This window comes from Salmo trutta, chromosome 21 (assembly GCF_901001165.1).
Source record: "Salmo trutta chromosome 21, fSalTru1.1, whole genome shotgun sequence".
Taxonomy (NCBI): Eukaryota; Metazoa; Chordata; class Actinopteri; order Salmoniformes; family Salmonidae; genus Salmo; species Salmo trutta.
This window is the reverse complement of record NC_042977.1, coordinates 23601302-23623133: the sequence shown is the minus strand read 5'-3', so window position 1 is coordinate 23623133 and position 21832 is coordinate 23601302. Positions and strand designations below refer to the sequence as shown.

Here is a 21832-nt window from a genome sequence, read left to right as displayed (position 1 = left end):
TTATCAACTTCGTATGGTGCAAAACCAGTAGAAAACTGAGCTATGCTGCTAAGGGAAATTCAGTGAAAAGAAAAAGGAACAATTTTGATACCTCGCTCTACAACCAAGGTGCATGAATTGAGGAGCAAACTGAACAGGAGAGGAAATTCAGTAACTCTTGGAAAATATGCAGTGGTCTTAATAAAAATGCTTCTTTATTGTTGAAACCGATGCATTTTGGCCCATAGACTTCATCAAAGGGGTGGGGGGGTCATTTAAGCAGTGACGAGGGGGGTTAATTTAAGTAGTGACACACCATGGATGACGACTGTTGCCAGGTAGTTCAACCCTGTGTTCTTCTATTTACCAACCATGGAAATTGTAGCTGGCTTGATGTGTTTGAGATAGTGACCATTATTTTAGACCAAACTGTTTGTGTAATGAGCCATTCTTGTGGCAGTTACTTGTCCTTGTGTGAGAGAGTAATAACATGCTCCACTGGACAGTGGTGTCATTCTGCCTAGAGGAATACACTAGCTTCTTATACACCCTACACTGGGGGCATTATTAAGGTCACAAGACAGGCATTTATTGTCAGTAAATACTTTGTTTGGAGCCGATTCAAAAGGCTTAACGCAGACATATACACTGGATATCAGACATACGAATCTCCACTGGTCTGACAAACACACACTTACCCCGTCAGGCATAGCTCTCCAGCATACGGCGCTGACAAACTCATTGGTGTCATCTTCCTTCTTGTCTTTATCCAGCACACTCTTCACAGTGTCAAACTTAAATGTCAGCAGTGTCTTGGACAGGCCTTTGTAGTATAGATACAGAGAGTTGTTCTCACTTCCTGCAGAGAAACACGTCTGTCAGTAATTGAACTCCAATATCTGGCATTTCATCAGTTCTTTTAGTACTCATCATATAAAAGTACTCACTACATTTGAAAGCACCCAAAAGGCATTCTTAAACAACTGCAAACACATCCACAATTGGTAATTTAGTTCCCAAACAGCATGAATTCTAAAGCCACATCTGAATGTCAATCTGATTGTGTCAATCTGAGTAAAAGCATTTTCAAATGTGTGGCGCTGGACTTTTCCAGCACCACACAGCATGCAGCGGTCGACATGGTTCGGTCCCACTTACCACACGCAACATAGTCTCCATTGGAGGCAAGGCCAACAAAGTTCTTCTCATTGATGTGGCCCTTGAATGAGCGCAAGCAGTGGGGCTTGTTTACATTCCACAGCTTTAGCTGGCTGTCTGTTGAGCTGTGTGGTACAGAAGAGGAAATATGTCAGCAGAACATGCACTTCAGCTAGAGGCATGTTTTTCTTGCATCGGATGCGTATCAACGCACTGCATTCACTGATGTCGCCCTTCCACATCTGCAGTGAAAAGTGACAGAGCTAGAGTATGTATGTTAGACATCCCTAAATTCATTTCTCTTGCAGATTTGTCTGTAGCGTCCGAACGGTTTGACCAACAAACTATGGAAAGAAGATGAGTCTCTCACTATGGTGTTCTATATTTTACTCTACAACCCCCCAACAAATGTCACGGGATTACCGTGAAAGGAACCTGTAACAGTTTTTAAAAAATTAATGGAAGTGTGAAGGTAGTTTTGTGCCTACATAAAAAAAAGGTATATATATATAGCACCAGTCAAAAGTTTGGACATACCTAGTCATTCAAGGATTTTTCTTTATTTTGCCATTTTCTAATAGTGAAGACATCAAAACCATGAAAAAAACATGGAATCGAGTAGTAACCAAAAAAAGTGTTAAACAAATCAAAATATATTTTAGATTGTTCAAAAGTAGCCACCCTTTGCCTTGATGATAGCTTTGCACACTCTTGGCATTCTCTCAACCAGTTTCATGAGGAATGCTTTTCCAACAGTCTTGAAGGAGTTCACACATTTGCTGAGTACTTGTTGGCTGTTTTTCCTTCACTCCGCGGTCCAACTCATCGCAATTGGATTGAGGTCGGGTGATTGTGGAGAACAGGCCATCTGATGCAGCACCATCACTCTTTCTTGATCAAATAGCCCTTTGTTTTGGGTCATTGTCCTGTTGAAAAACAAATAATACTCCCACTGAGTGTATGGCATTTCGCTGCAGAATGCTGTGGTATCCATGCTGGTTTAGTGTGCCTTGAATTCTAAATAAATCAGACAGTGTCACCAGCAAAGCACCCCCACACCGCCTCCTACATGCTTCACGGTGGGAACCACACATGTGCGGAGATCATCCGTTCAACTCCTCTGAGTCTCACAAAGACACGGCGGTTAGAACCAAAAATCTCAAATTTGTGTGTTTTAGCAGTGCTTTCTTTGCAGCAATTCAACCATGAAGGCCTGATTCCCGCAGTCTCCTCTGAACAGTTGATGTTGAGATGTGTCTGTTACTTGAACACTGAAGCGTTTATTTGGGCTGCAATTTCTGAGGCTGGTAAATCTTAACTTATTTTCTGCAGCAGAGGTAACTCTAGATCTTGCTTTTCTGTGGCGGTCCTCATGAGAGCCAGTTTCATCATAGCGCTTGATGGTTTTTGTGACGGCACTTGAAGAAACGTTCAAAGTTCTTGACATTTTCCGGATTGACTGACCTTCATGTCTTAAAGTAATGATGGACTGTCATTTCTCTTTGCTTATTTGAGCTGTTCTTGCCATAATATAGACCTGTTTTTTTTACCAAACAGGGCTATCTTCTGTATACCACTCCTACCATGTCACAACATAACTGATTGGCCACTAGAGGAAATAAATTCAACAAATTAACAAGGCACACCTGTTACATGAAATGCATTCCAGGTGAGTACCTCATGAAGCTGGTTGAGAGAATGCCAAGAGTGTGCAAAGCTGTCATCAAGGCAAACGGTGGCTACTTTGAAGAATCTAAAATATTAAATATATTTTGATTTGTTTAACACTTGTTTGGTTACTACATGATTCCATATGTGTTATTTCATAGTTTGTCTTTACTTTTATTCTACAATGTAGAACATAGTGAAAAGAACAACCCAGTTTTTTTATGTCCATTTTGCCATTCATGAATGTGTTATTCAATGTGTTTCTATGGTCCATAGTATGGCCATCTTTAAACAATTCCATATGTTGTCAGTTTTGCACCACCCAACGTCTTAGACTCTAAAGAATTAAGATCAGTGACCTAAAAGGCAAATGCTGTGTTGATTTGGGGAACATTTACCATAGTCATTCAAAATGTCAAACCGTGACAACCCAGAACTTAATTTGATTGAAATGACTTACGCAGATACAATTTCCTCTCCGTTGACAAACTTAGCGTAGGACACAGCTTTCCTGTGGCCTTTGAACACCATGATGGGCTGTTTAGTGTTGCGGAGGTCGTAGTAGTGGACACAATGGTCTGGGAGAAAACGCAGAAAAGGACACAGTTGTAATTTGGGGGAGGGGGTTTGGAAGAAGTAGCAGCGCATTCAGGTCATTCTCATGAAACCATTAAAATACCATGGCAGTAATGATTTTAAATATAAAACATGTAATTTAGTAATATAACAAAATATCATAAGATAGGTGTTCTCTACCTTGCACAAAGAGTGATTTCAACATAGTAATTAATTATTTTTGTATTTTATTGCATTTTCTGCTGAAATTCTCATTACTGCAATGCGTCCAGCTGTCTGAATGCATGTTATGTTGTAATTTAAAACAGAGTAAAATGAAAATATTCTGAAAAATTCAATGGATGTTCTATACATTTTCAAATGACAGAAAAAATTTGAACTGAATATTCATGTATAATAATAATGAAATTGTGGAAAAATGAAGTGTCTATGACTGATGTTCTCATCCTCATTTTTGAAGGACTGTTTACACACACAGAGAACTTTAAACAAAGTTTGATTTTGAATGAAGCAACACATCTGCCAGTACCTTCAAGATGGCTACCAGGTAAGCAGATCTCTTTATATTTCTCCAGTTAAAAGTTAAAAACATTCTCTTGTCAGACTGCGTACACAACATAATTAATTATCATTACAGATACAGGTAGGTTTCCACATTTCGAAAAACGTTACATTGAAAGTGTTCTATGAAAATATACTTCATTAATGTCTAATTATGTACATTGAGTAAACATTTGCTTAGTTATGTCTCCTCTATCATCCATTCTCACTTACCGCTGCAATTTAAGGCCAGTTGCGGTAGAGAGAACTTCTGCTTCGGTAATGAGAATTTAATCATACAGACTATATTTTTAAAATATATATAATTAACTATTAATTTAAATATTATTTACTAATGGTTGATATTTTGCTTTATGTCCTGTTTAATTGCAGACAGTCAGCAAGGGACAAAAAGAAAGCTTTAGCGAAGGCTTGGCTGACAATTCAGAGAAAACATTTACACCAACACAGAACTGCTGGAAGAGTACCAAAGGAAGGAGAGAGAGAGGTTCGGGGTTGGAGAGGTTACAGCAATAAATAAATAACACACACATACATTCTATAGGAAGCCTATGCCCTCATACAGTGTCTATAGGAAGTCACATCCACCACACACACAGTAAGCCATTTAGTTTGTACTATAGGATGTCCATACACAGTCTGTAAGCATTCATTCCCTACTGCAGGATGCACACACACACAGTCTGTAAGCCATTCAGTCTCTACTATAGGATGACTTGTCCATAACAGTAAGATTCTTCCCATGTTTGAGACATGCTCATTTCATGTCATGCTACCTTTCCAGTTCCAGATATCAAAAACGAAATTGTAAAATCAAGAAAACTCAAGATCTGACAAAGAAGCAACATGAAAAGAAGAAAACAGTTGCAGGAAAACTCAAAAAAGGTATTACAGAAGAAAGAAACAGCTAAAAGCTGTATTGGACATAACACTTCAACATGTCCAAGAAGCAAATGAAGTTATTCAAAATCTTCAAGAAGACACAGCCTCCCCAAGACAACAACCATTCTCACCTCAGCAGGTAAATGTCCCTGCCATCAACTCAACTCATAAAAGAAGAGAGACATCTCTACAGACACCAGGACCAATGAAGACATCTACCCCAAAGGAATCACCCAAAAAGAGGAACAGAAGAAAGAAAACACTATCAAAATTGAGGTCAAGCTGCGTTACACAGAAAAGAAGCTGCTGGAGAGGACCAAAGAGATGGTCAACCTAAAGGAAAGACTGAAAAGACTTGAGATGATGGCCAAGAGGAAGCAGGTAATTGTCAACATGGAAGGCAGAGAGGTCCAGAAGAAAACTACTAAGAGAGGTCAGAGAACATCACCCAATAACAGCCAGAGAAGACTAACGCAAACTTGTTAGCCACTTCCTTCATCAAGATCTCCACTGTAATAAATGGAAAATCCTGATTTTTTTTTTTTTTTAAGGGCGAGATAGGCTCTCTTACGGAATATTTTCATAGAAGATTTGTCTGTTAAGGCACAACCTTTCCAAGCCTTAATTATTTAAACTTAAGCCATTTTGGATTGGCCAGCGAAAAGTCACAGAGAAACGTGCTTGCAAAACGCATTAAACTTTGGCTTGAAGATAAAGACGCTGCATCAGCTTGGGGTCATAGAAACATTATCCCCAAGAGACACTTTACAGGCCAGTGTGTGTAGTGATGATGACGAGCTATTCTAATGTTTTTGTATATGTGTTGTTTTGTGTGTTCTCTCATTTTAGCCTACAGTGGCTTGCGAAAGTATTCACCCCCTTGGCATTTCTCCTATTTTGTTGCCTTACAACCTGGAATTATAATATCTTTTTGGGGAGTTTGTATAATTTGATTTACACAACATGCCTACCACTTTGAAGATGCAAACTATTTTTTTATTGCGAAACAATCAAGAAATAAGACAAAAAAAAAAAGAAGAAAACTTGAGAGAGCATAACTATTCACCACCCCCCAAAGTCAATACTTTGTAGAGTCACCTGTTGCAGCAATTACAGCTGCAAGTCTCTTGGGTATGTCTCTATAAGCTTGGCACATCTAGCCACTGGGATTTTTGCCAATGTTTCAAGACAAAACTGCTCCAGCTCCTTCAAGTTGGATGGGTTCCGATGGTGTACAGCAATCTTTAAGTCAACACCACAGATTCTCAATTGGATTGAGGTCTGGGCTTTGACTAGGCCATTCCAAGACATTTAAACGTTTCCCCTTTAAACCACTCGTGTGTTGCTTTAGCAGTATGCTTAGGGTCATTGACCTGCTGCAAGGTGAACCTCCGACCCAGTCTCAAATCTCTTGAAGACAAACAGGTTTCCTCAAGAATTACCCTGTATTTAGCACCATCCATCATTCCTTCAATTCTGACCAGTTTCCCAATCCCTGTCGATGAAAAACATACCCACAGCATGATGCTGCCACCTCCATGCTTCACTGTGGGGATTGCGTTCTCGGGGTGATGAGGTGTTGGGTTTGCGCCAGACATAGCATTTTCCTTTATGGCCAAAGAGCTCAATTTTAATCTCATCTAACCAGAGTACCTTCATCTATATGTTTGGGGAGTCTCCCACATGCCTTTTGGCGAACACCAAACGTGTTTGCTTATTTTTTTATTTAAGCAATGGCTTTTTTCAGGCCACTCTTCCAGTAAAGCCCAGCTCTGTGGAGTGTACAGCTTAGTGGTCCTATGGACAGATACTCCAATCTCCGCTGTGGAGCTTTGCAGCTCCTTCAGGGTTATTTTTGGTCTCTTTGTTGCCTCTCTGATTAAAGCCCTCCTTGCCTAGTCCGTGAGTTTTGGTGGGCGGCCCTCTCTTGGCAGGTTTGTCGGGGTGCCATATTCTGTCCATTTTTTAATAACGGATTTAAAATGGTGCTCCATGGGATGTTCAAAGTTTGACATTTTTTTTTATAATCCAACCCTGATCTGTACTTCTCCACAACTTCGTCTCTGACCTGTTTGGAGAGTTCCTTGGTCTTCATAGTGCCGCTTGCTTGGTGGTGCCCCTTGCTTAGTGGTATGGTAGACTCTGGGGCCTTTCAGAACAGATGTATATACAGTTGAAGTCGGAAGTTTACATACACCTTAGCCAAATACATTTAAACTCAGTTAACAATTCCTGACATTTAATCCTAGTTAAATGCCTTGTCTTCAGATCACCATCTTATTTTAAAAATGTTAAATGTCAGAATAATAGTAGAGACAATGATTTATTTAAGCTTTTATTTCTTTCATCACATTCCCAGTGGGTGAGAAGTGTACATACACTCAATTAGTATTTGGTAGCATTCCCTTAAATTGTTTAACTTGGGTCAAACGTTTTGAGTAGCATTCCACAATAAGTTGGGTGAATCTTGGCCCATTCCTCCTGACAGAGCTGGTGTAACTGAGGCAGGTTTGTAGGCGTACTTGCTCGCACAGGAGTTTTCAGTTCTTCCCACAAATTTTCTAAGGGATTGAGGTCAGGGCTTTGTGATGGCCACTCCAATACTTTGACTTTGTTGTCCTTAAGCAATTTTGCCACAACTTTGGAAGTATGCTTGGGGTCATTGTCCATTTGGAAGACCCATTTGCGACCAGGCTTCACGGTAAGGACGGTGTTCTTTGGCTTGCAAGCCTCCCCCTTTTTCCTCCAAACATAACGATGGTCATTATGGCAAAACAGTTCTATTTTTCATCAGACAAGAGGAAATTTCCCCAAAAAATACGATCTTTGTCCCCATGTGCAGTTGCAAACCGTAGTCGGGCTTTTTTTTAATGGCAGTTTTGGAGCAGTGGCCTCTTCCTTGCTGAGCGGCCTTTCAGGTTATGTCGATATAGGACTTGTTTTACTGTGTATATAGGATGCACCAATTTTGAGTCTCATAGCAAAGGGTCTGAATACTTATGTATAAAAACACGTTTTAAAATTATTATTTTATACATTTGCAAAACATTTCTCAATCGGTTTTTGCTTTGTCATTATTGGGTATTGTGTGAGTGTGTGGCGTTTGGAAATTGCTCCCAAGGATGAACCAGACTTGTGGAGGTCTACAATTTTGTTTGAGGTCTTGGCTGACTTGTTTTGATTTTCCTATGATGTCAAGCAAAGAGCCACCGAGTTTGAAGGTAGGCCTTGAAATACATCCACAGGTACACCTCCAATTGACTCAGGCTAATTGACATCATTTATCAGAAGCTTCTAAACCCATGACATCATTTTCTGGAATTTTCCAAGCTTTTTGAAGGCACAGTCATCTTAGTGTATGTACACTTCTGACCCACAAGAATTGTGATACAGTGAATTATAAGTGAAATAATCTGTCTGTAAACAATTGTTGGAAAAATTACTTGTGTCATGCACAAAGTAGATGTCCTAACCGACTTGCCAAAACTATAGTTTGTTAACAAGAAATTTGTGAAGTGGTTGAAAAACGAGTTTTAATGACTTCAACCTAAGTGTATGTAAACTTCCGACTTCAACTGTATACTGAGATCATGTGACAGATCACGTGACACTTAGATTGCACACAGGTGGACTTTAACTAATTATTAGACTTCTGAAGGTAATTGGTTGCACCAGATCATATTTAGGGGCTTCATAGCAAAGGGGGTGAATACATATGCACGCACCACTTTTCCGTTTATTTTTTTTGTTGAAACAAGTAATTTCTTTCATTTCACTTCACCAATTTGGACTATTTTGTCAATGTCCATCACATGAAATCCAAATAAAAATCTATTTAAATTACAGGTTGCAATGCACCAAAATAGGAAAAATACCAAGGGGGTGAATACTTTTGCAAGGCACTATTGTTTGTTCTGTACTTTTGAAGCACTGCAGAATGAAATTGATTGAACTTGAATCCATGATTGTGCCAATATTATCCAATTTATTTTCTACATCAAATTGTATAATGTTTTTAACCATACCTCAGTCTTAGTATACTTATTATCATTACCGAAATCATCAACCTCATTTTCGAAAACTATGTATCATTACCGTAACAGGTGTTCATTTAAATGTTAATTTAATGAATGGAAAAATAGTTGTTTGCTTTTAAATACATGTGCAGAATATATACGTTGTGTTCTTTCAGGCTTGCCACATTTTGAAAATACGTCCGGTTTCAATGAAATATTCAAAATATTAGGTTGTAGATTGCGGAAGGTGTTGCGGTAATGAGAGAAATCAGTCAAAATCAAATAAAAATGTTAATTTAAAAATATATATTACTTCAGAGAGTTTCAAGTAACTGTGCATGACTTAATAATCCATTTTTAAAAAATGTGAAAATGTATTAGCTTTGATAATGGTCTTGATGTTTTCAGACCATTGCTTTAATGAGATTTTTAAGGACTTGTTTTGGAAAATATGTTCAAAAGGTGTTAAATTGTCAGTAAATGTTTATAAACTAATGCTCAAACACTTCAGACCTTGTTATTAATGCCTAAAAAGGAAATTTGTTGATGCAAGTATTTTTAAAGATTTCATGTTTGAAATCAAAGAAACCAAGATTGTGAGAATCACCCAGTCGGGGAAGTATTCAGACCCCGTGACTTCCACATTTTGCTAAGTTACAACTGTATTTATTTTCGTCATGAATCTACACACAATACCCCACAATGACAAAGTGAAAAATAAGGTTTTAGGAATGTTCACAAATTTATATATAAAAAACCCCTGAAATATCACATTTACATAAGTATTCAGACCCTTTACTCAGTAGTTCGTAGAAGCACCTTTCGATGCTGCAATCGCTGCCAGTCTTCTTGTGCATGTAGCTACAAGCTTGGCACACCTGTATTTGGGGAGTTTCTCCCAGCCTCTCAAGCTCTGTCAGGTTGGGTGGGGAGCATCGCTGCATAGCTATTTTCAGGTCTCGCCAGAGATGTTGGATCGGGTTCAAGTCCGATCTCTGGCTGGGCCACTCAAGGACATTCAGAGTCTTGAAACCACTCCTGCGGTGTCTAGGCTGTGTGCTTTGGGTCGTTGTCTTGTTGGAAGGTGAACCTTCGCCCCGGTCTGAGGTCCTGAGCACTCTGGAGCAGGTTTTCTTCAAGGATCGCTCTGTACTTTGCTCCGTTCATCTTTTCCTTGATCCTGACTAGTCTCCCAGTCCCTGCCGCTGACAAACATTCAAACAGCATGATGCTGCCACCACCATGATTCACGGTAGGGATGGTGCCAGGTTTCCTCCAGACGTGACACTTCAATATTGTTTTTTTAAGACCAGAGAAAATGGTAAAAGGCTGTCATGTGCCTTTTACTGAGGTGTGGCTTCCGTCTAGCCAGTCTATCATAAAGGCCTGATTGGTGGAGTGCTGCAGAGATGGTTGTCCTTCTGGCAGGTTCTCCCATCTCCACAGAGGAAAGGGGGATACCTAGTCAGTTGTACAACTGAATGCATTCAACTGAAATGCATCTTCCACATTTAACCCAACCCCTCTGATTCAGAGAGGTGCAGAGGGCTGCCATAATCGACACCCATGTCTTCGGCGCCCGGGAACAGTGGGGTAACTGCCTTGCTCAGGGGCAGAACAGCTCGGGGAGACGATCCAGCAACCTTTCGGTTACTGGCCCAACACTAACCACTGGAGCTCTGTCAGAGTGACCATCGTGTTCTTGGTCACCTGCCTGACCATGGCCCTTCTCCCCCGATTGTTCAGTTTGGCCGGGTGGTCTGATCTAGGAAGTCCAAAACTTCTTCCATTTAGGGCCTCCCGAGTGACGCGGCGGTCTAAGGCACTTGATCGATCCCGGGCTTTCTCAGCCGGCTGCGACTGGGAGACCCATAAGGCAGCGCACAATTGGCCCAGCATCATCCGGGTTTGAGGATGTCTTCGTCCCATCGCGCTTTTGTGACTCCTTGTGGCGGGCTGGGCACATGCACACTGACTTCGGTCACCAGTTGGATGGTGTTTCCTCTGACACATTGATGCGGCTTGCTTCCGGGTTAAGCAAGCAGTGTGTCAATAAGCAGTGCGGCTTGGCAGGGTTGTGTTTCGGAGGACGCACGGCTGTCGACCTTTGCCTCTCCCGAGTAACTACCAATTGGATATCACGAAATTGGGGAGAGGCTAAAAAGAAAATTAAATACAACTTCTTCCATTTAAGAATGATGGAGGCCATTGTGTTCTTGGGGACCTTTAATGCTGCAGAAATGTTTTGGTACCCCTCCCCAGATCTGTACCTCGACACAATCCTGTCTCGGAGATCTACAGACAATTCCTTCGATCTCATGGCTTGGTTTTTGCTCTTATATACCTTATATAAACAGGTGTGCCTCTTTCCAAATCATGTCCAATCAATTTATCACAGGTGGACTCCAGTCAAGTTGTATAATCAATGGAAACAGGATGCAGCTGAGCTCAATTTCTATTCTCATAGCAAAGGGTCAGAATACCTATGTAAATAAGGTATTTCTGATTTTTATTTTTACTAAATGTGGAAACATTTTTAAAAAGCTGTTATCGCTTTGTCATTATGGGGTATTGTGTGTAGACTGATGAGGATTTATTTTATTTAATCCATTTTAGAATAAGGCTGTAACAAAATGTGGAAATAGTCAAGGGGTCTGAATACTTTCCGAATGCATTGTAGCGTCACAGATGAACATACCTGCACAACCAAAAGCAAGATGATACCTCGACGTTGGACTGAACTTTACACAGCACACATTTGCTTTGGCCTCGATGCTGGCGACTGAATTGTCAAGGTTGGTAGACCATAACTTCACTGAAAGATAAACAAAAACCAGATGCAATCCTAGATTAATAACAAAACACCAAAGATGTTGAAACTAGCACTATGTTCACTTTAAATCCAGCAGGCATCTTGTTTATTAAGACACAGGGAGAAGTGCAAACAAACGATTGCATTGTTTCAACATTACCTTTTGCATCATCAGAACCAGAGGCTAGAAGCTTGGGATCCATGAGGTTGAAATCGACACTCCAACACCTTTTCTCATGCTCCTGAAGGAACATCATAGGTGTGAAACAAACATAACTGACTTCTATAACGGAAGAGATTTCAAATCTACAGAGCATTCTACCAACAACAAAAATCTCACTAGCCCAGAAGAACATTGTATATTTTAGCAATGGTTAACTTTTAAGACAGAGTGCATGAAATATGTATTTAATACAATACATCTGCAAAGTGGACGCTTCCATTTAGTAAATGGATATACTGTAGTGTCTAAAGAAACAAACAAAAGGTAAAAGCTTCTGGGTATAGTAGGATGCATTAGCAGCAACAATATCCACAGCTGTGGTCTGTTCCATTGTATTGGAGGACAGGTATTTGAAAGTGGGGAACCTCGGGAATGAGTGCGCCAGGGGAAACATTTATAAACCATGCATACGTACAAAATATACACCAAAATGTGTGTGTGCCAGTTTTCCCACAATAGTTGACATTAATAAAAACTTGACGGGAGAATGTCCTTTCCTCCATGCAAACTTTAGACCATGCGTACGCACATCTTCTAGTGGTTGAAGTATTGTATTGCAAGCAGGCAATTAGGGCTAAGTATTTTGTGCAAATGAGGAATATGACACGCTTATTCATGGATTCCCAAGTGGCGCAGCGGTCTAAGGCACTGCATCTCAGCGCAAGAGGCGTCACTACAGTCCATGGTTCGAATCCAGGCTGTATCACATCTGGGACGTGATTGGGAGTCCCATAGGGCGTGGCGCACAATTGGCCTAGCGTCGTCCATCACTGTAAATAAGAAATTTGTTCTTAACCGACTTGCATAGTTAAATAAAATAAATCATAAAAACTAAATATGATGCAGCCATTTGCTGTTAGTGAGAAGACCGAAAACGGTGTGTGTTTTATTTCTGGAATGTAAAAGAATTACACAGGAATCTATACTGAACAAAAATATAAAAAAACAACATGCAACAATTTCAAAGATTTGACTGAGTTACAGTTCATATAAGGAAATCAGTCAATTTAAATAAATGAATTAGGCCCGAATCAACGGATTTCACATGACTGGGCAAAGACGCAGTGATGTGTGGGCCTGGGAGGGCATAGGCCCACCCACTGGGAAGCCAGGAAGAGCCAATCGGAACAAGTTTTTCCCCACAAAGGGATTTATTACATACAGAAATACGCTTCAGCACCCCCTCAGACGATCCCACAGCTGAAGAAGCCGGATGTGGAGTTCCTGGGCTGGCGTGGTTACACGTGGTCTGCAGTTGTGAGGCCGGTTGGATGTACTGCCAAATTTTCTAAAACTACGTTGGAGGTGGCTTTTGGTAAATTAACATTCAATTCTCTGGCAACAGCTCTGGTGGACATTCCTGCAGGTGTTGTGTGACAACTACAAGCACTGAGCTTGTCTGATGCTTTAAGTACACAAATGACTCAAGAGCCCGATGGTCACGATTTACATTTTTTTTTTACAGTGAGTGCCTGTGTGACTGGCGCACCTTCTCACTCTCCTCCCTACTGCAGTGAAAAGGCACCACAGCAAGTGTTTGTGCTGTCTGTGCTGAAGCTGCAACCTAATTTCAGACATTTAGTTTAATTGTTTATGACTAAAAAGATCTGTTACCGAAATAGCTCATTTGTTTAGGAGAAAAAAATCCCTATTCCCCGAAATTGATGAGGAAGACATGCAAAAGAAACTTGAAACTGGCAAATGTTTACTGGTTGCTCAGGAGGGAAAGGGGAAGTCAGATCTGTGGAAGACATTTTACTTAGTTGTGGAAACTACTGGAGATGCAGAAACTTGTAGGGTATAGGAGGAGCAAGCGTTGCGTGAGTATTGTGAGTGCCAAACAGTTGCTGTTAGATAATAATAACTTTTTCAGACTATTTGGAACAGTGTAAACAAAGAGAGTCTGTAAAAAAAGAGATAAAACCTTTATTACAGCACACTAAAAACTGTTGCATGCATTCGTGAATTTATTGTTTAAGCTAATTTTGCTTGATTGCATTTCAAAGCATGAATGACTCGTATGTTGTGTGATGACATTAATGAATAAAAGATTGATTGATAAAGTAGCCTATATAAGTATTGAAATATAGGCCTAAGGAAGTTACGGTATTAAGACTAGAGGTGGACCGATTATGATTTTTCAACGCCGATACCGATTAATGGAGGACCCCAAAAAAAGTTGATACCGATTAATCGGCCCATATTTTTTATTTTTGTAATAATGACAATTACAACGATACTGAATGAACACTTATTTTAACTTAATATAATACATCAATTTAGCCTCAAATAAATAATGAAACATGTTCAATTTGGTTTAAATAATGCAAAAACTAAGTGTTGGAGAAGAAAGTAAAAGTGCAATATGTGCCATGTAAGAAAGCTAACGTTTAAGTTCCTTGCTCAGAACATGAGAACATATGAAAGCTGGTGGTTCCTCTTAACATGAGTCTTCAATATTCCCAGGTAAGAAGTTTTAGGTTGTAGTTATTATAGGAATTATAGGACCATTTCTCTCTATACGATTTGTATTTCATATACCTTTGACTATTGGATGTTCTTATAGGCACTTTAGTATTGCCAGTGTAACAGTATTGCCAGTGTAACAAGGGGAACAACTACTCCAAGTCTCAGAGCGAGTGACGTTTGAAACGCTATTAGCGCGCACCCGCTAACTAGCTAGCCATTTCACATCGGTTACACCAGCCTAATCTTGGGAGTTGATAGGCTTGAAGTCATAAACAGCGCAATGCTTGAAGCACAGCGAAGAGCTGCTGGCAAAACGCACGAAAGTGCTGTTTGAATGAATGCTTACGAGTCTGCTGGTGCCTACCACCGCTCAGTCAAACTGCTCTATCAAATCATAGACTTAATTATAACATAACACACAGAAATACGAGCCTTTGGTCATTAATATGGTCGAATCCGGAAACTATCATCTCGAAAACAAAACGTTTTTCCTTTCAGTGAAATAAGGAACCGTTCCGTATTTTATCTAACGGGTGGCATCCCTAAATCTAAATATTCCTGTTACATTGCACAACCTTCAATGTAATGTCATAATTACGTAAAATTCTGGCAAATTAGTTCGCAACGAGCCAGGCGGCCCAAACTGTTGCATATACCCTGACTCTGCGTGCAATGAACGCAAGAGAAATGACACAACTTCACCTGGTTAATATTGCCTGCTAACCTGGATTACTTTTAGCTAAATATGCAGGTTTAAAAATATATACTTCTGTGTATTGATTTTAAGAAAGGCAAATTATGTTTTTGGTTAGGTACAGTCGTGCAACGATTGTGCTTTTTTCGCAAATTTTTGTTAAATCTTCCCCCGTTTGGCGAAGTCAGCTGTCTTTGTTAGGAAGAAATAGTCTTCACAGTTGGCAACGAGCCAGGCGGCCCAAACTGCTGCATATACCCTGACTCTGTTGCAAGAGAAGTGACACATTTTCCCTAGTTAAAAGAAATTCATGTTAGAAGGCAATATTAACTAAATATGCAGGTTTAAAAATATATACTTGTGTATTGATTTTAAGAAAGGCATTGATGTTTATGGTTGGAGCAACGTGTACCTAAGCGATTATATGCAACGCAGGACAGGCTAGATAAACTAGTAATATCATCAACCATGTGTAGTTGGTCCCGTGTGGCTCAGTTGGTAGAGCATGGTGTTTGCAACGCCAGGGTTGTGGGTTCGATTCCCACGGGGGACCAGTACGGGGGGAAAAAAATAATGTATGAAATGTATGCATTCACTACTGTAAGTCGCTCTGGATAAGAGCGTCTGCTAAATGAATAAAATGTAAATGTAGTTAACTAGTGATTATGCTTGATTGATTGTTTTTTTATAAGTTTAATGCTAGCTAGCAACTTACCTTGGCTTCTTACTGCATTTGCGTAACAGGCAGGCTCCTCGTGGAGTGCAATGTAAAGCAGGTGGTTAGAGCGTTGGACTAGTTAACCGTAAGGCAAGATTGAATCCCCCAGCTGACAAGGTAAAAATCTGTCGTTCTGCCCCTGAACAAGGCAGTTAACCCACCGTTCCTAGGCCGTCATTGAAAATAAGAATGTGTTCTTAACTGACTTGCCTAGTTAAATAAAGGTGTAAAAAAAAAAAAAAAAAGGAAAAAAAAAAAGTCCAAATCGGCGTCCAAAAATACCGATTTACGATTGTTATGAAAACTTGAAATCGGCCCTAATTAATCAGCCATTCCGATTAATTGGTCGACCTCTAATTAAGACTAAACAGGACGCGCTCTGAGGCCTACAGCTTGATGGTTATACAAGGCTACTATACAAAACCTACTAATGATAACATTACTTATTATTATGATCATAATAATAATTGCAATAACAAAATGGAGATCAAGAAAAAGGAGGGTATAGAAATGAGATCTGCGTGTATATTATGTGTGACAAACAGGTGCTGTTAGATCACAATATAATTTTTCTGCCTGTTTGGAACAGTGTAAACAACACTAAATAACTTAAGTAATACCAGTCTGTCCTAACTGAAAATAAATTGTAATGCCTTTATCACAGCATAGCAACGATTTAAAAAAAACAGCTGAATCTGTGAAATTGCTTTCGCCAACATTTTTTCGTTGCATGAGGCTTGGTGCTCACAGAACCAGTAGGCTATTAAACACTCAAACAGGCAACAGAAGAAAGATCGTCTAACACTGTTTTAGAGAATTTGGCAGTATGTCCAACAGGCCTCACAACCCAGAACACGTGTAACCACGCCAGCTCAGGACCTCCACATCCGGCTTCTTCACCAGCGGGATCGTCTGAGACCAGCCACCTGAACAGCTGATGAAACTGAGGAGTATTTCTGTCTGTAACAAAGACCTTTAGTGGGGAAAAATTCATTCTGACTGGCTGGGCCTGGCTCCGTCCCTGCCCATTCATGTGAAATCCATAGATTAGGGCCAAATTAATTAATTGCAATTGACATATTTCCTTATAAAAACTAACTCCACATGTAGCGTTTATATTTTTGTTCAGTATATTTTCAAGTTTTGCTGTATGTAATCCCCTAGGCAGTGCGGTTTATAGCATGGATACTACTACTGTGTGTAGCCTACAGTAATTTCAATTTGTTTTGAGAAGCCTAGACAATGTCTCAGACAATGTCCAGCATATATATATATATATATATAAAAGTATGTGGACACCCCTTCAAATTAGTGGATTTGGCTAATTTAGCCACACCCGTTGCCGACAGGTGTATATAATCGAGCACACCGCCATGCAATCTCCATAGACGAACATTGGCAGAAGAATGGCGTTCCTGAAGAGCTCAGTGACTTTCAACGTGGTACTGTCATAGGATGCCAAAATGTCAAATTTCTGCCCTGCAAGAGCTGCCCAGGTCAACTGTAAGTTCTGTTATTGTGAAGTGGAAACATCTAGGAGCAACAACAGTGAAGTGGTAGGCCACACAAGCTCACACAACCAAACTGCCTCTGGAAGCAACGTCAGCAATGTTCGTCGGGAGCTTCATGAAATGGGTTTCCACGGCCAAGCAGCCGCACACAGGCCTAAGATCACCGTGCCCAATGCCAAGTGTCGGCTGGAGTGGTGTAAAGCTCGCCACCATTGGACTCGAGCAATGGAAAACTGTTCTCTGGAGTGATGAATCACACTCACCATATGACATTCCGACAGATGAATCTGGGTTTGGCGGATGCCAGGAGAACGCTACCTGCCTGAATGCATAGAGCATTAAAGTTTGGTGGAGGACGAACAATGGTCTGGGGCTGTTTTTCATGGTTCGGGCTAGGCCCCTTAGTTCCAGTGAAGGGAAATCTTAACGCTACAATGACATTCTAGACGATTCTGTGCTTCCAACTTTGTGGCAACAGGTTCGGGATGACCCTTTCAGCATGACATTGCATTACATTGCCCTCGTGCACAAAGCGAGGTCCATAGAAAAATGGTTAGTTGAGATCGGTGTGGAAGAACTTGACTAGCCTGCACAGAGCCCTGACCTCAAACACATCGAACTCCTTTGGGATGATTTGGAACACCGACTGCGAGCCAGGCATAATTGCCCAAATTTAGTGCCCGACCACACTAATGCTCATGGCTGAATGTAAGCAAGTCCCTGCAGAAATGTTCCACATTCTAGCGGAAAACCGTCCCAGAAGAGTGGAGGCTGTCATAGCAGTAAAGGGGGGACCAACTCCATATTAATGCAGATGATTTTGGAATGAGATGTTCGACGACATTGTTGAATTCAAACGTTCTGCTGACAGGTCCACAATTTGCCATCATTGCCTCTTTCAGAAACGGACAATCCTTTGCCATATACAGCATAAATTATAGCAAAAAATGTAACATTCTGCCAACACAGGAAATAGACCGATAGCTTATTTAAAATACTTGAAAGTATGGGGAGGCTACAGTGTGGCTGTCCGATAGAAACACAATAATCTATTAATAAACAAAATATTGAACAACAACTCATCCTTTGAATAGATGTGTGGGCTGAAGCATACTTTTAAATTGTTTCCAATATACAGTCAATCTTGCAGGATGCGGGGACAGGCACTCGCTATCGGCAGCATGCATGTTTAGTTTGAAAATGTCACTGCAAAATATCAAAACATTCTGCCCACAGCTCTACAGAAATGTGGTTATAAAGGAGGCCCCTGGTGCATACCTGATAGACCTTTGACCTTTGGCCAGTGAAACCATCCCACAGGATGACTGTTCCCTCGTAGTCGCTGCTAGCCAACAGATTCTTGTGGTAGCTGCTCCAGCTGATACAGCTGAAATACAAAATGCATGGTGCTGTAAGAGCCGAGAACTGTTCTTCCATGTTTTTAGGAGGATTAATGAATATGCTAGATATAGAAAACATATACAGAAATCTATGCCAGCTTTTAAAACGAAACCCCAAATTGTTAAGTGTATAGTTTATATTGTAATACCGAGTTGGTAATTATCAACGTTAAAAACGGGGTTAAAGGGCACCTGATTTTGGAGTTGCACGTCATTTCATTGACAGGGTAATGAATGTCCACAGCATCCTGGATCACAGTTCCATATTCAAACACCTTGATTTTCTTGGTGACGCCGGCGATGGCAAAGTAATCGCCGTCACGGTCAAATTCAATACTGCAGAGACAGAAAGAGCAAAACATCAAGATCAATAGCCAATAAGAGGTCACATCAAATGAGTAAAACAATGGTAAATGTAGGTGCAATGAAGCAATATTTCATGATTTGTAAAGCATGGTAGCCTATTCCCTATATAGTTCAGTCCACTACTTTTGACCTGCACTATATAGGGAATGGGGCACCAACTGGAAAAAACACCATGTCTCCCATTAGATTGTAATTTTTCCATAGAGATAGAGGCAGCAACCGACATTGCAGTACCTTCTGCTACACTCCAGTGGCAAATTGTGATACAAGAGCACCCTCTGCAGGTCAAAGTACATACTAACCATTAGGATGGAGCTAAATCTAACGAGTAGAATCAGAAAGCTGGTAGAATCAGAAAGCTGGTGGACTCAAAGGGCCGGTTTCTCTGACCTTAATTAAACCTAGACCTGGATGAAAAAGAAAGCTCAATGGAGAATCTAACCTGCTGCAACTCTGTTATTATCGATGCATAGTCATTTTAATAACTTTACCTACATGTACATATTACCTCGACTAACCGGTGCCCGCGCCCATTGACTATAACAGTACCCCCTGTATATAGTCTCGCTACTGTTATTTTACTGCTGCTCTTTAATTATTTGTTACTTTTATTTCTTATTCTTTTAAAGGTATTTTCTATTTTTTTAACTGCATTATATGTTAGGGCTTGTAAATAAGCATTTCACTAAGGTCTACTTGATTTGATTTATTCCAGGACTAGGCTCAGTCAAGGTCTGGGAAACTGGCCCTATGACAGTAACTAATAAGCTAAGCCATCAAAAGGTTTTGTGTTTGACAGTTGACATTACCTAGAGACAATACTGGAGCCGTTGTAGAGATCACTAGCATAAGACAGGGTCGCCAACGGCCGCACAGAGTTGAAGCGTGTGAACTTTGAGAGACACTCCATGAAATCATCCAGTTGATTTAAGTTCCTGGTGTCATCTAAAACAAGACAAACAAATATTGAATGCAGAACACACTTAAAAAATTAATAATGTTTTAGTTGTATATTATGGGATTTGTCCTCATGTCTTGGCAGGAACCTCAAGCCTAAAATATGTTCTGCAAGATAATGTAGTTTAGTCAACTAAAAGTTGTTGTGGCTTGTTGTGGTCATTTGTGGGAGATGCTGTCAACCTTTTTCTTTTGGAATACAAGGACATGACTTCACCCAGATATGGACCTCATTCTAGAGAAGCCCTTTAAGTAGCACTGTATAATCCAAATTCTACTGAAACCTAGAGGTTACCTGTTATCCGCGTCATCCGGTCAGAGAAGTAGCATTGCTCCAGATCTTCAAAGTGTGCTGTGAGCCTCTTTCTCCGAGAAGCCAGAGTGCTGTTGTACCATGTTTGTCTCTTCCCCTGACGGTGAAATAGAAGACTTAAAATCACAAACATGGGACATTAAACACATACATTTGCAGCTCGTGAAGCTGAAACACCAAAATGAATGGTTCTCTATGGCTGCGTTCCGAATTTCCACCCTTCTCCCAGTGTAAACTTGCACACTTTGTCGCACGGATTTAACAATGGTGAAAACTCACCCCAGCCAATGCTTACACCAATCCTATGCATTTAAATCCATGATGACTAGAAGGGTGGAGAATTGGGATGCAGCGTATGCCTCTCAGAAAATTACAGTGGGTCAGACTTACCTGTGAAGTTCCACCAAAACCTGGAGGTTGACTCACATACTCTGTAGAATCTATAAGACTACTGCAAAGACAAGACTTAGTTACTGTAAGTATATATACAGTACCAATCAAAACTTGACACACCTACTCATTCCAGGGTTTTTCTTTAATTTTTACTATTTTCTACATTGTAGAAAAATAGTGAAGACATCAAAACTCTGAAATAACACATATGGAATCATGTGGTAACCAAAAAACGTGTTAAACAAAAGCAAAAATAAATTTTATTTTACCTTTATTTAACCAGGTAGGCCAGTTGAGAACAAGTTCTCATTTACAACTGCGACCTGGCCAAGATAAAGCAAGGCAGTGCGACACAAACAACACGGAGTTACACATGATATAAACAAAGTCAATAACACAATAGAAAAAAAGTCTATATACAGTGTGTGCAAATGGCGTGAGAAGGTAAGGCAATAACCAGGCCAGAGTAGCGAAGTAATTACAATTTAGCAAATTAACACTGGAGTGATAGATGTGCAAGTACAAATAATGGTGTGCAAAAGAGCAAAAAGTAAATAAAAACAAAATGGGGATGAGGTTGGTAGATTGGATGGGCTATTTACAGATGGGTTGTGTATGGCTGGAGCGATCGGTTAGCTGCTCAGATAGCTGATGTTTAAAGTTAGTAAGGGAGATAAGTCTCCAATTTAAGCAAGTTTTGCAATTCGTTCCAGTCATTGGCAGCAGAGAACTGAAAGGAAAGGCGGCCAAAGTAAGTGTTGGCATTGGGGATGACCAGTGAGATATACCTGCTGGAGCGTGTGCTACGGGTGGGTGTTGTTATCGTGGCCAGTAGGCTAAGATAAGGCGAAGCTTTAGCTAGCAAAGACTTACAGACGTCCTGGAGCCAGTGGGTCTTGCGACGAGAGCATACAGGTCGCAGTGGTGGGTGGTGTATGGGGCTTTGGTGACAAAACGGATGGCACTGTGATAGACTGCATCCAATTTGTTGAGTAGAGTGTTGGATGCTATTTTGTAAATAACATCACCAAAGTCGAGGATTGGTAGGATAGTCAGTTTTACGAGGGTATGTTTGGCGGCGTGAGTGAAGGAGGCTTTGTTGCAAAATAGGAAGCCGATTCTAGATTTAATTTTGG

The 21832-nt window shown here is 40.4% G+C and overlaps 1 protein-coding gene across 3 annotated transcripts in view; it reads right to left on the bottom strand.

Annotated features, from left to right (window-relative positions):
- Nucleotides 1-21832, bottom strand: part of LOC115156993 (E3 ubiquitin-protein ligase COP1) — a 36760-nt gene that overhangs the window by 1902 nt on the left and 13026 nt on the right. Inside the window, exons 9-18 of one of the 3 annotated variants that reach the window (XM_029704818.1) lie at nt 20694-20754; nt 20286-20400; nt 19843-19978; nt 18860-19003; nt 18546-18654; nt 11813-11891; nt 11539-11655; nt 3266-3383; nt 1138-1262; nt 678-838 (exon numbers count right to left, since the gene is read on the bottom strand). In XM_029704818.1, the coding sequence (XP_029560678.1) occupies nt 678-838; nt 1138-1262; nt 3266-3383; nt 11539-11655; nt 11813-11891; nt 18546-18654; nt 18860-19003; nt 19843-19978; nt 20286-20400; nt 20694-20754 (1165 nt within the window). Of the gene's footprint in view, nt 1-677; nt 839-1137; nt 1263-3265; nt 3384-11538; nt 11656-11812; nt 11895-18545; nt 18655-18859; nt 19004-19842; nt 19979-20285; nt 20401-20693; nt 20755-21832 lie in introns of all 3 variants that reach the window. The other 2 variants (XM_029704819.1, XM_029704817.1) reach the window with 2 other exon arrangements.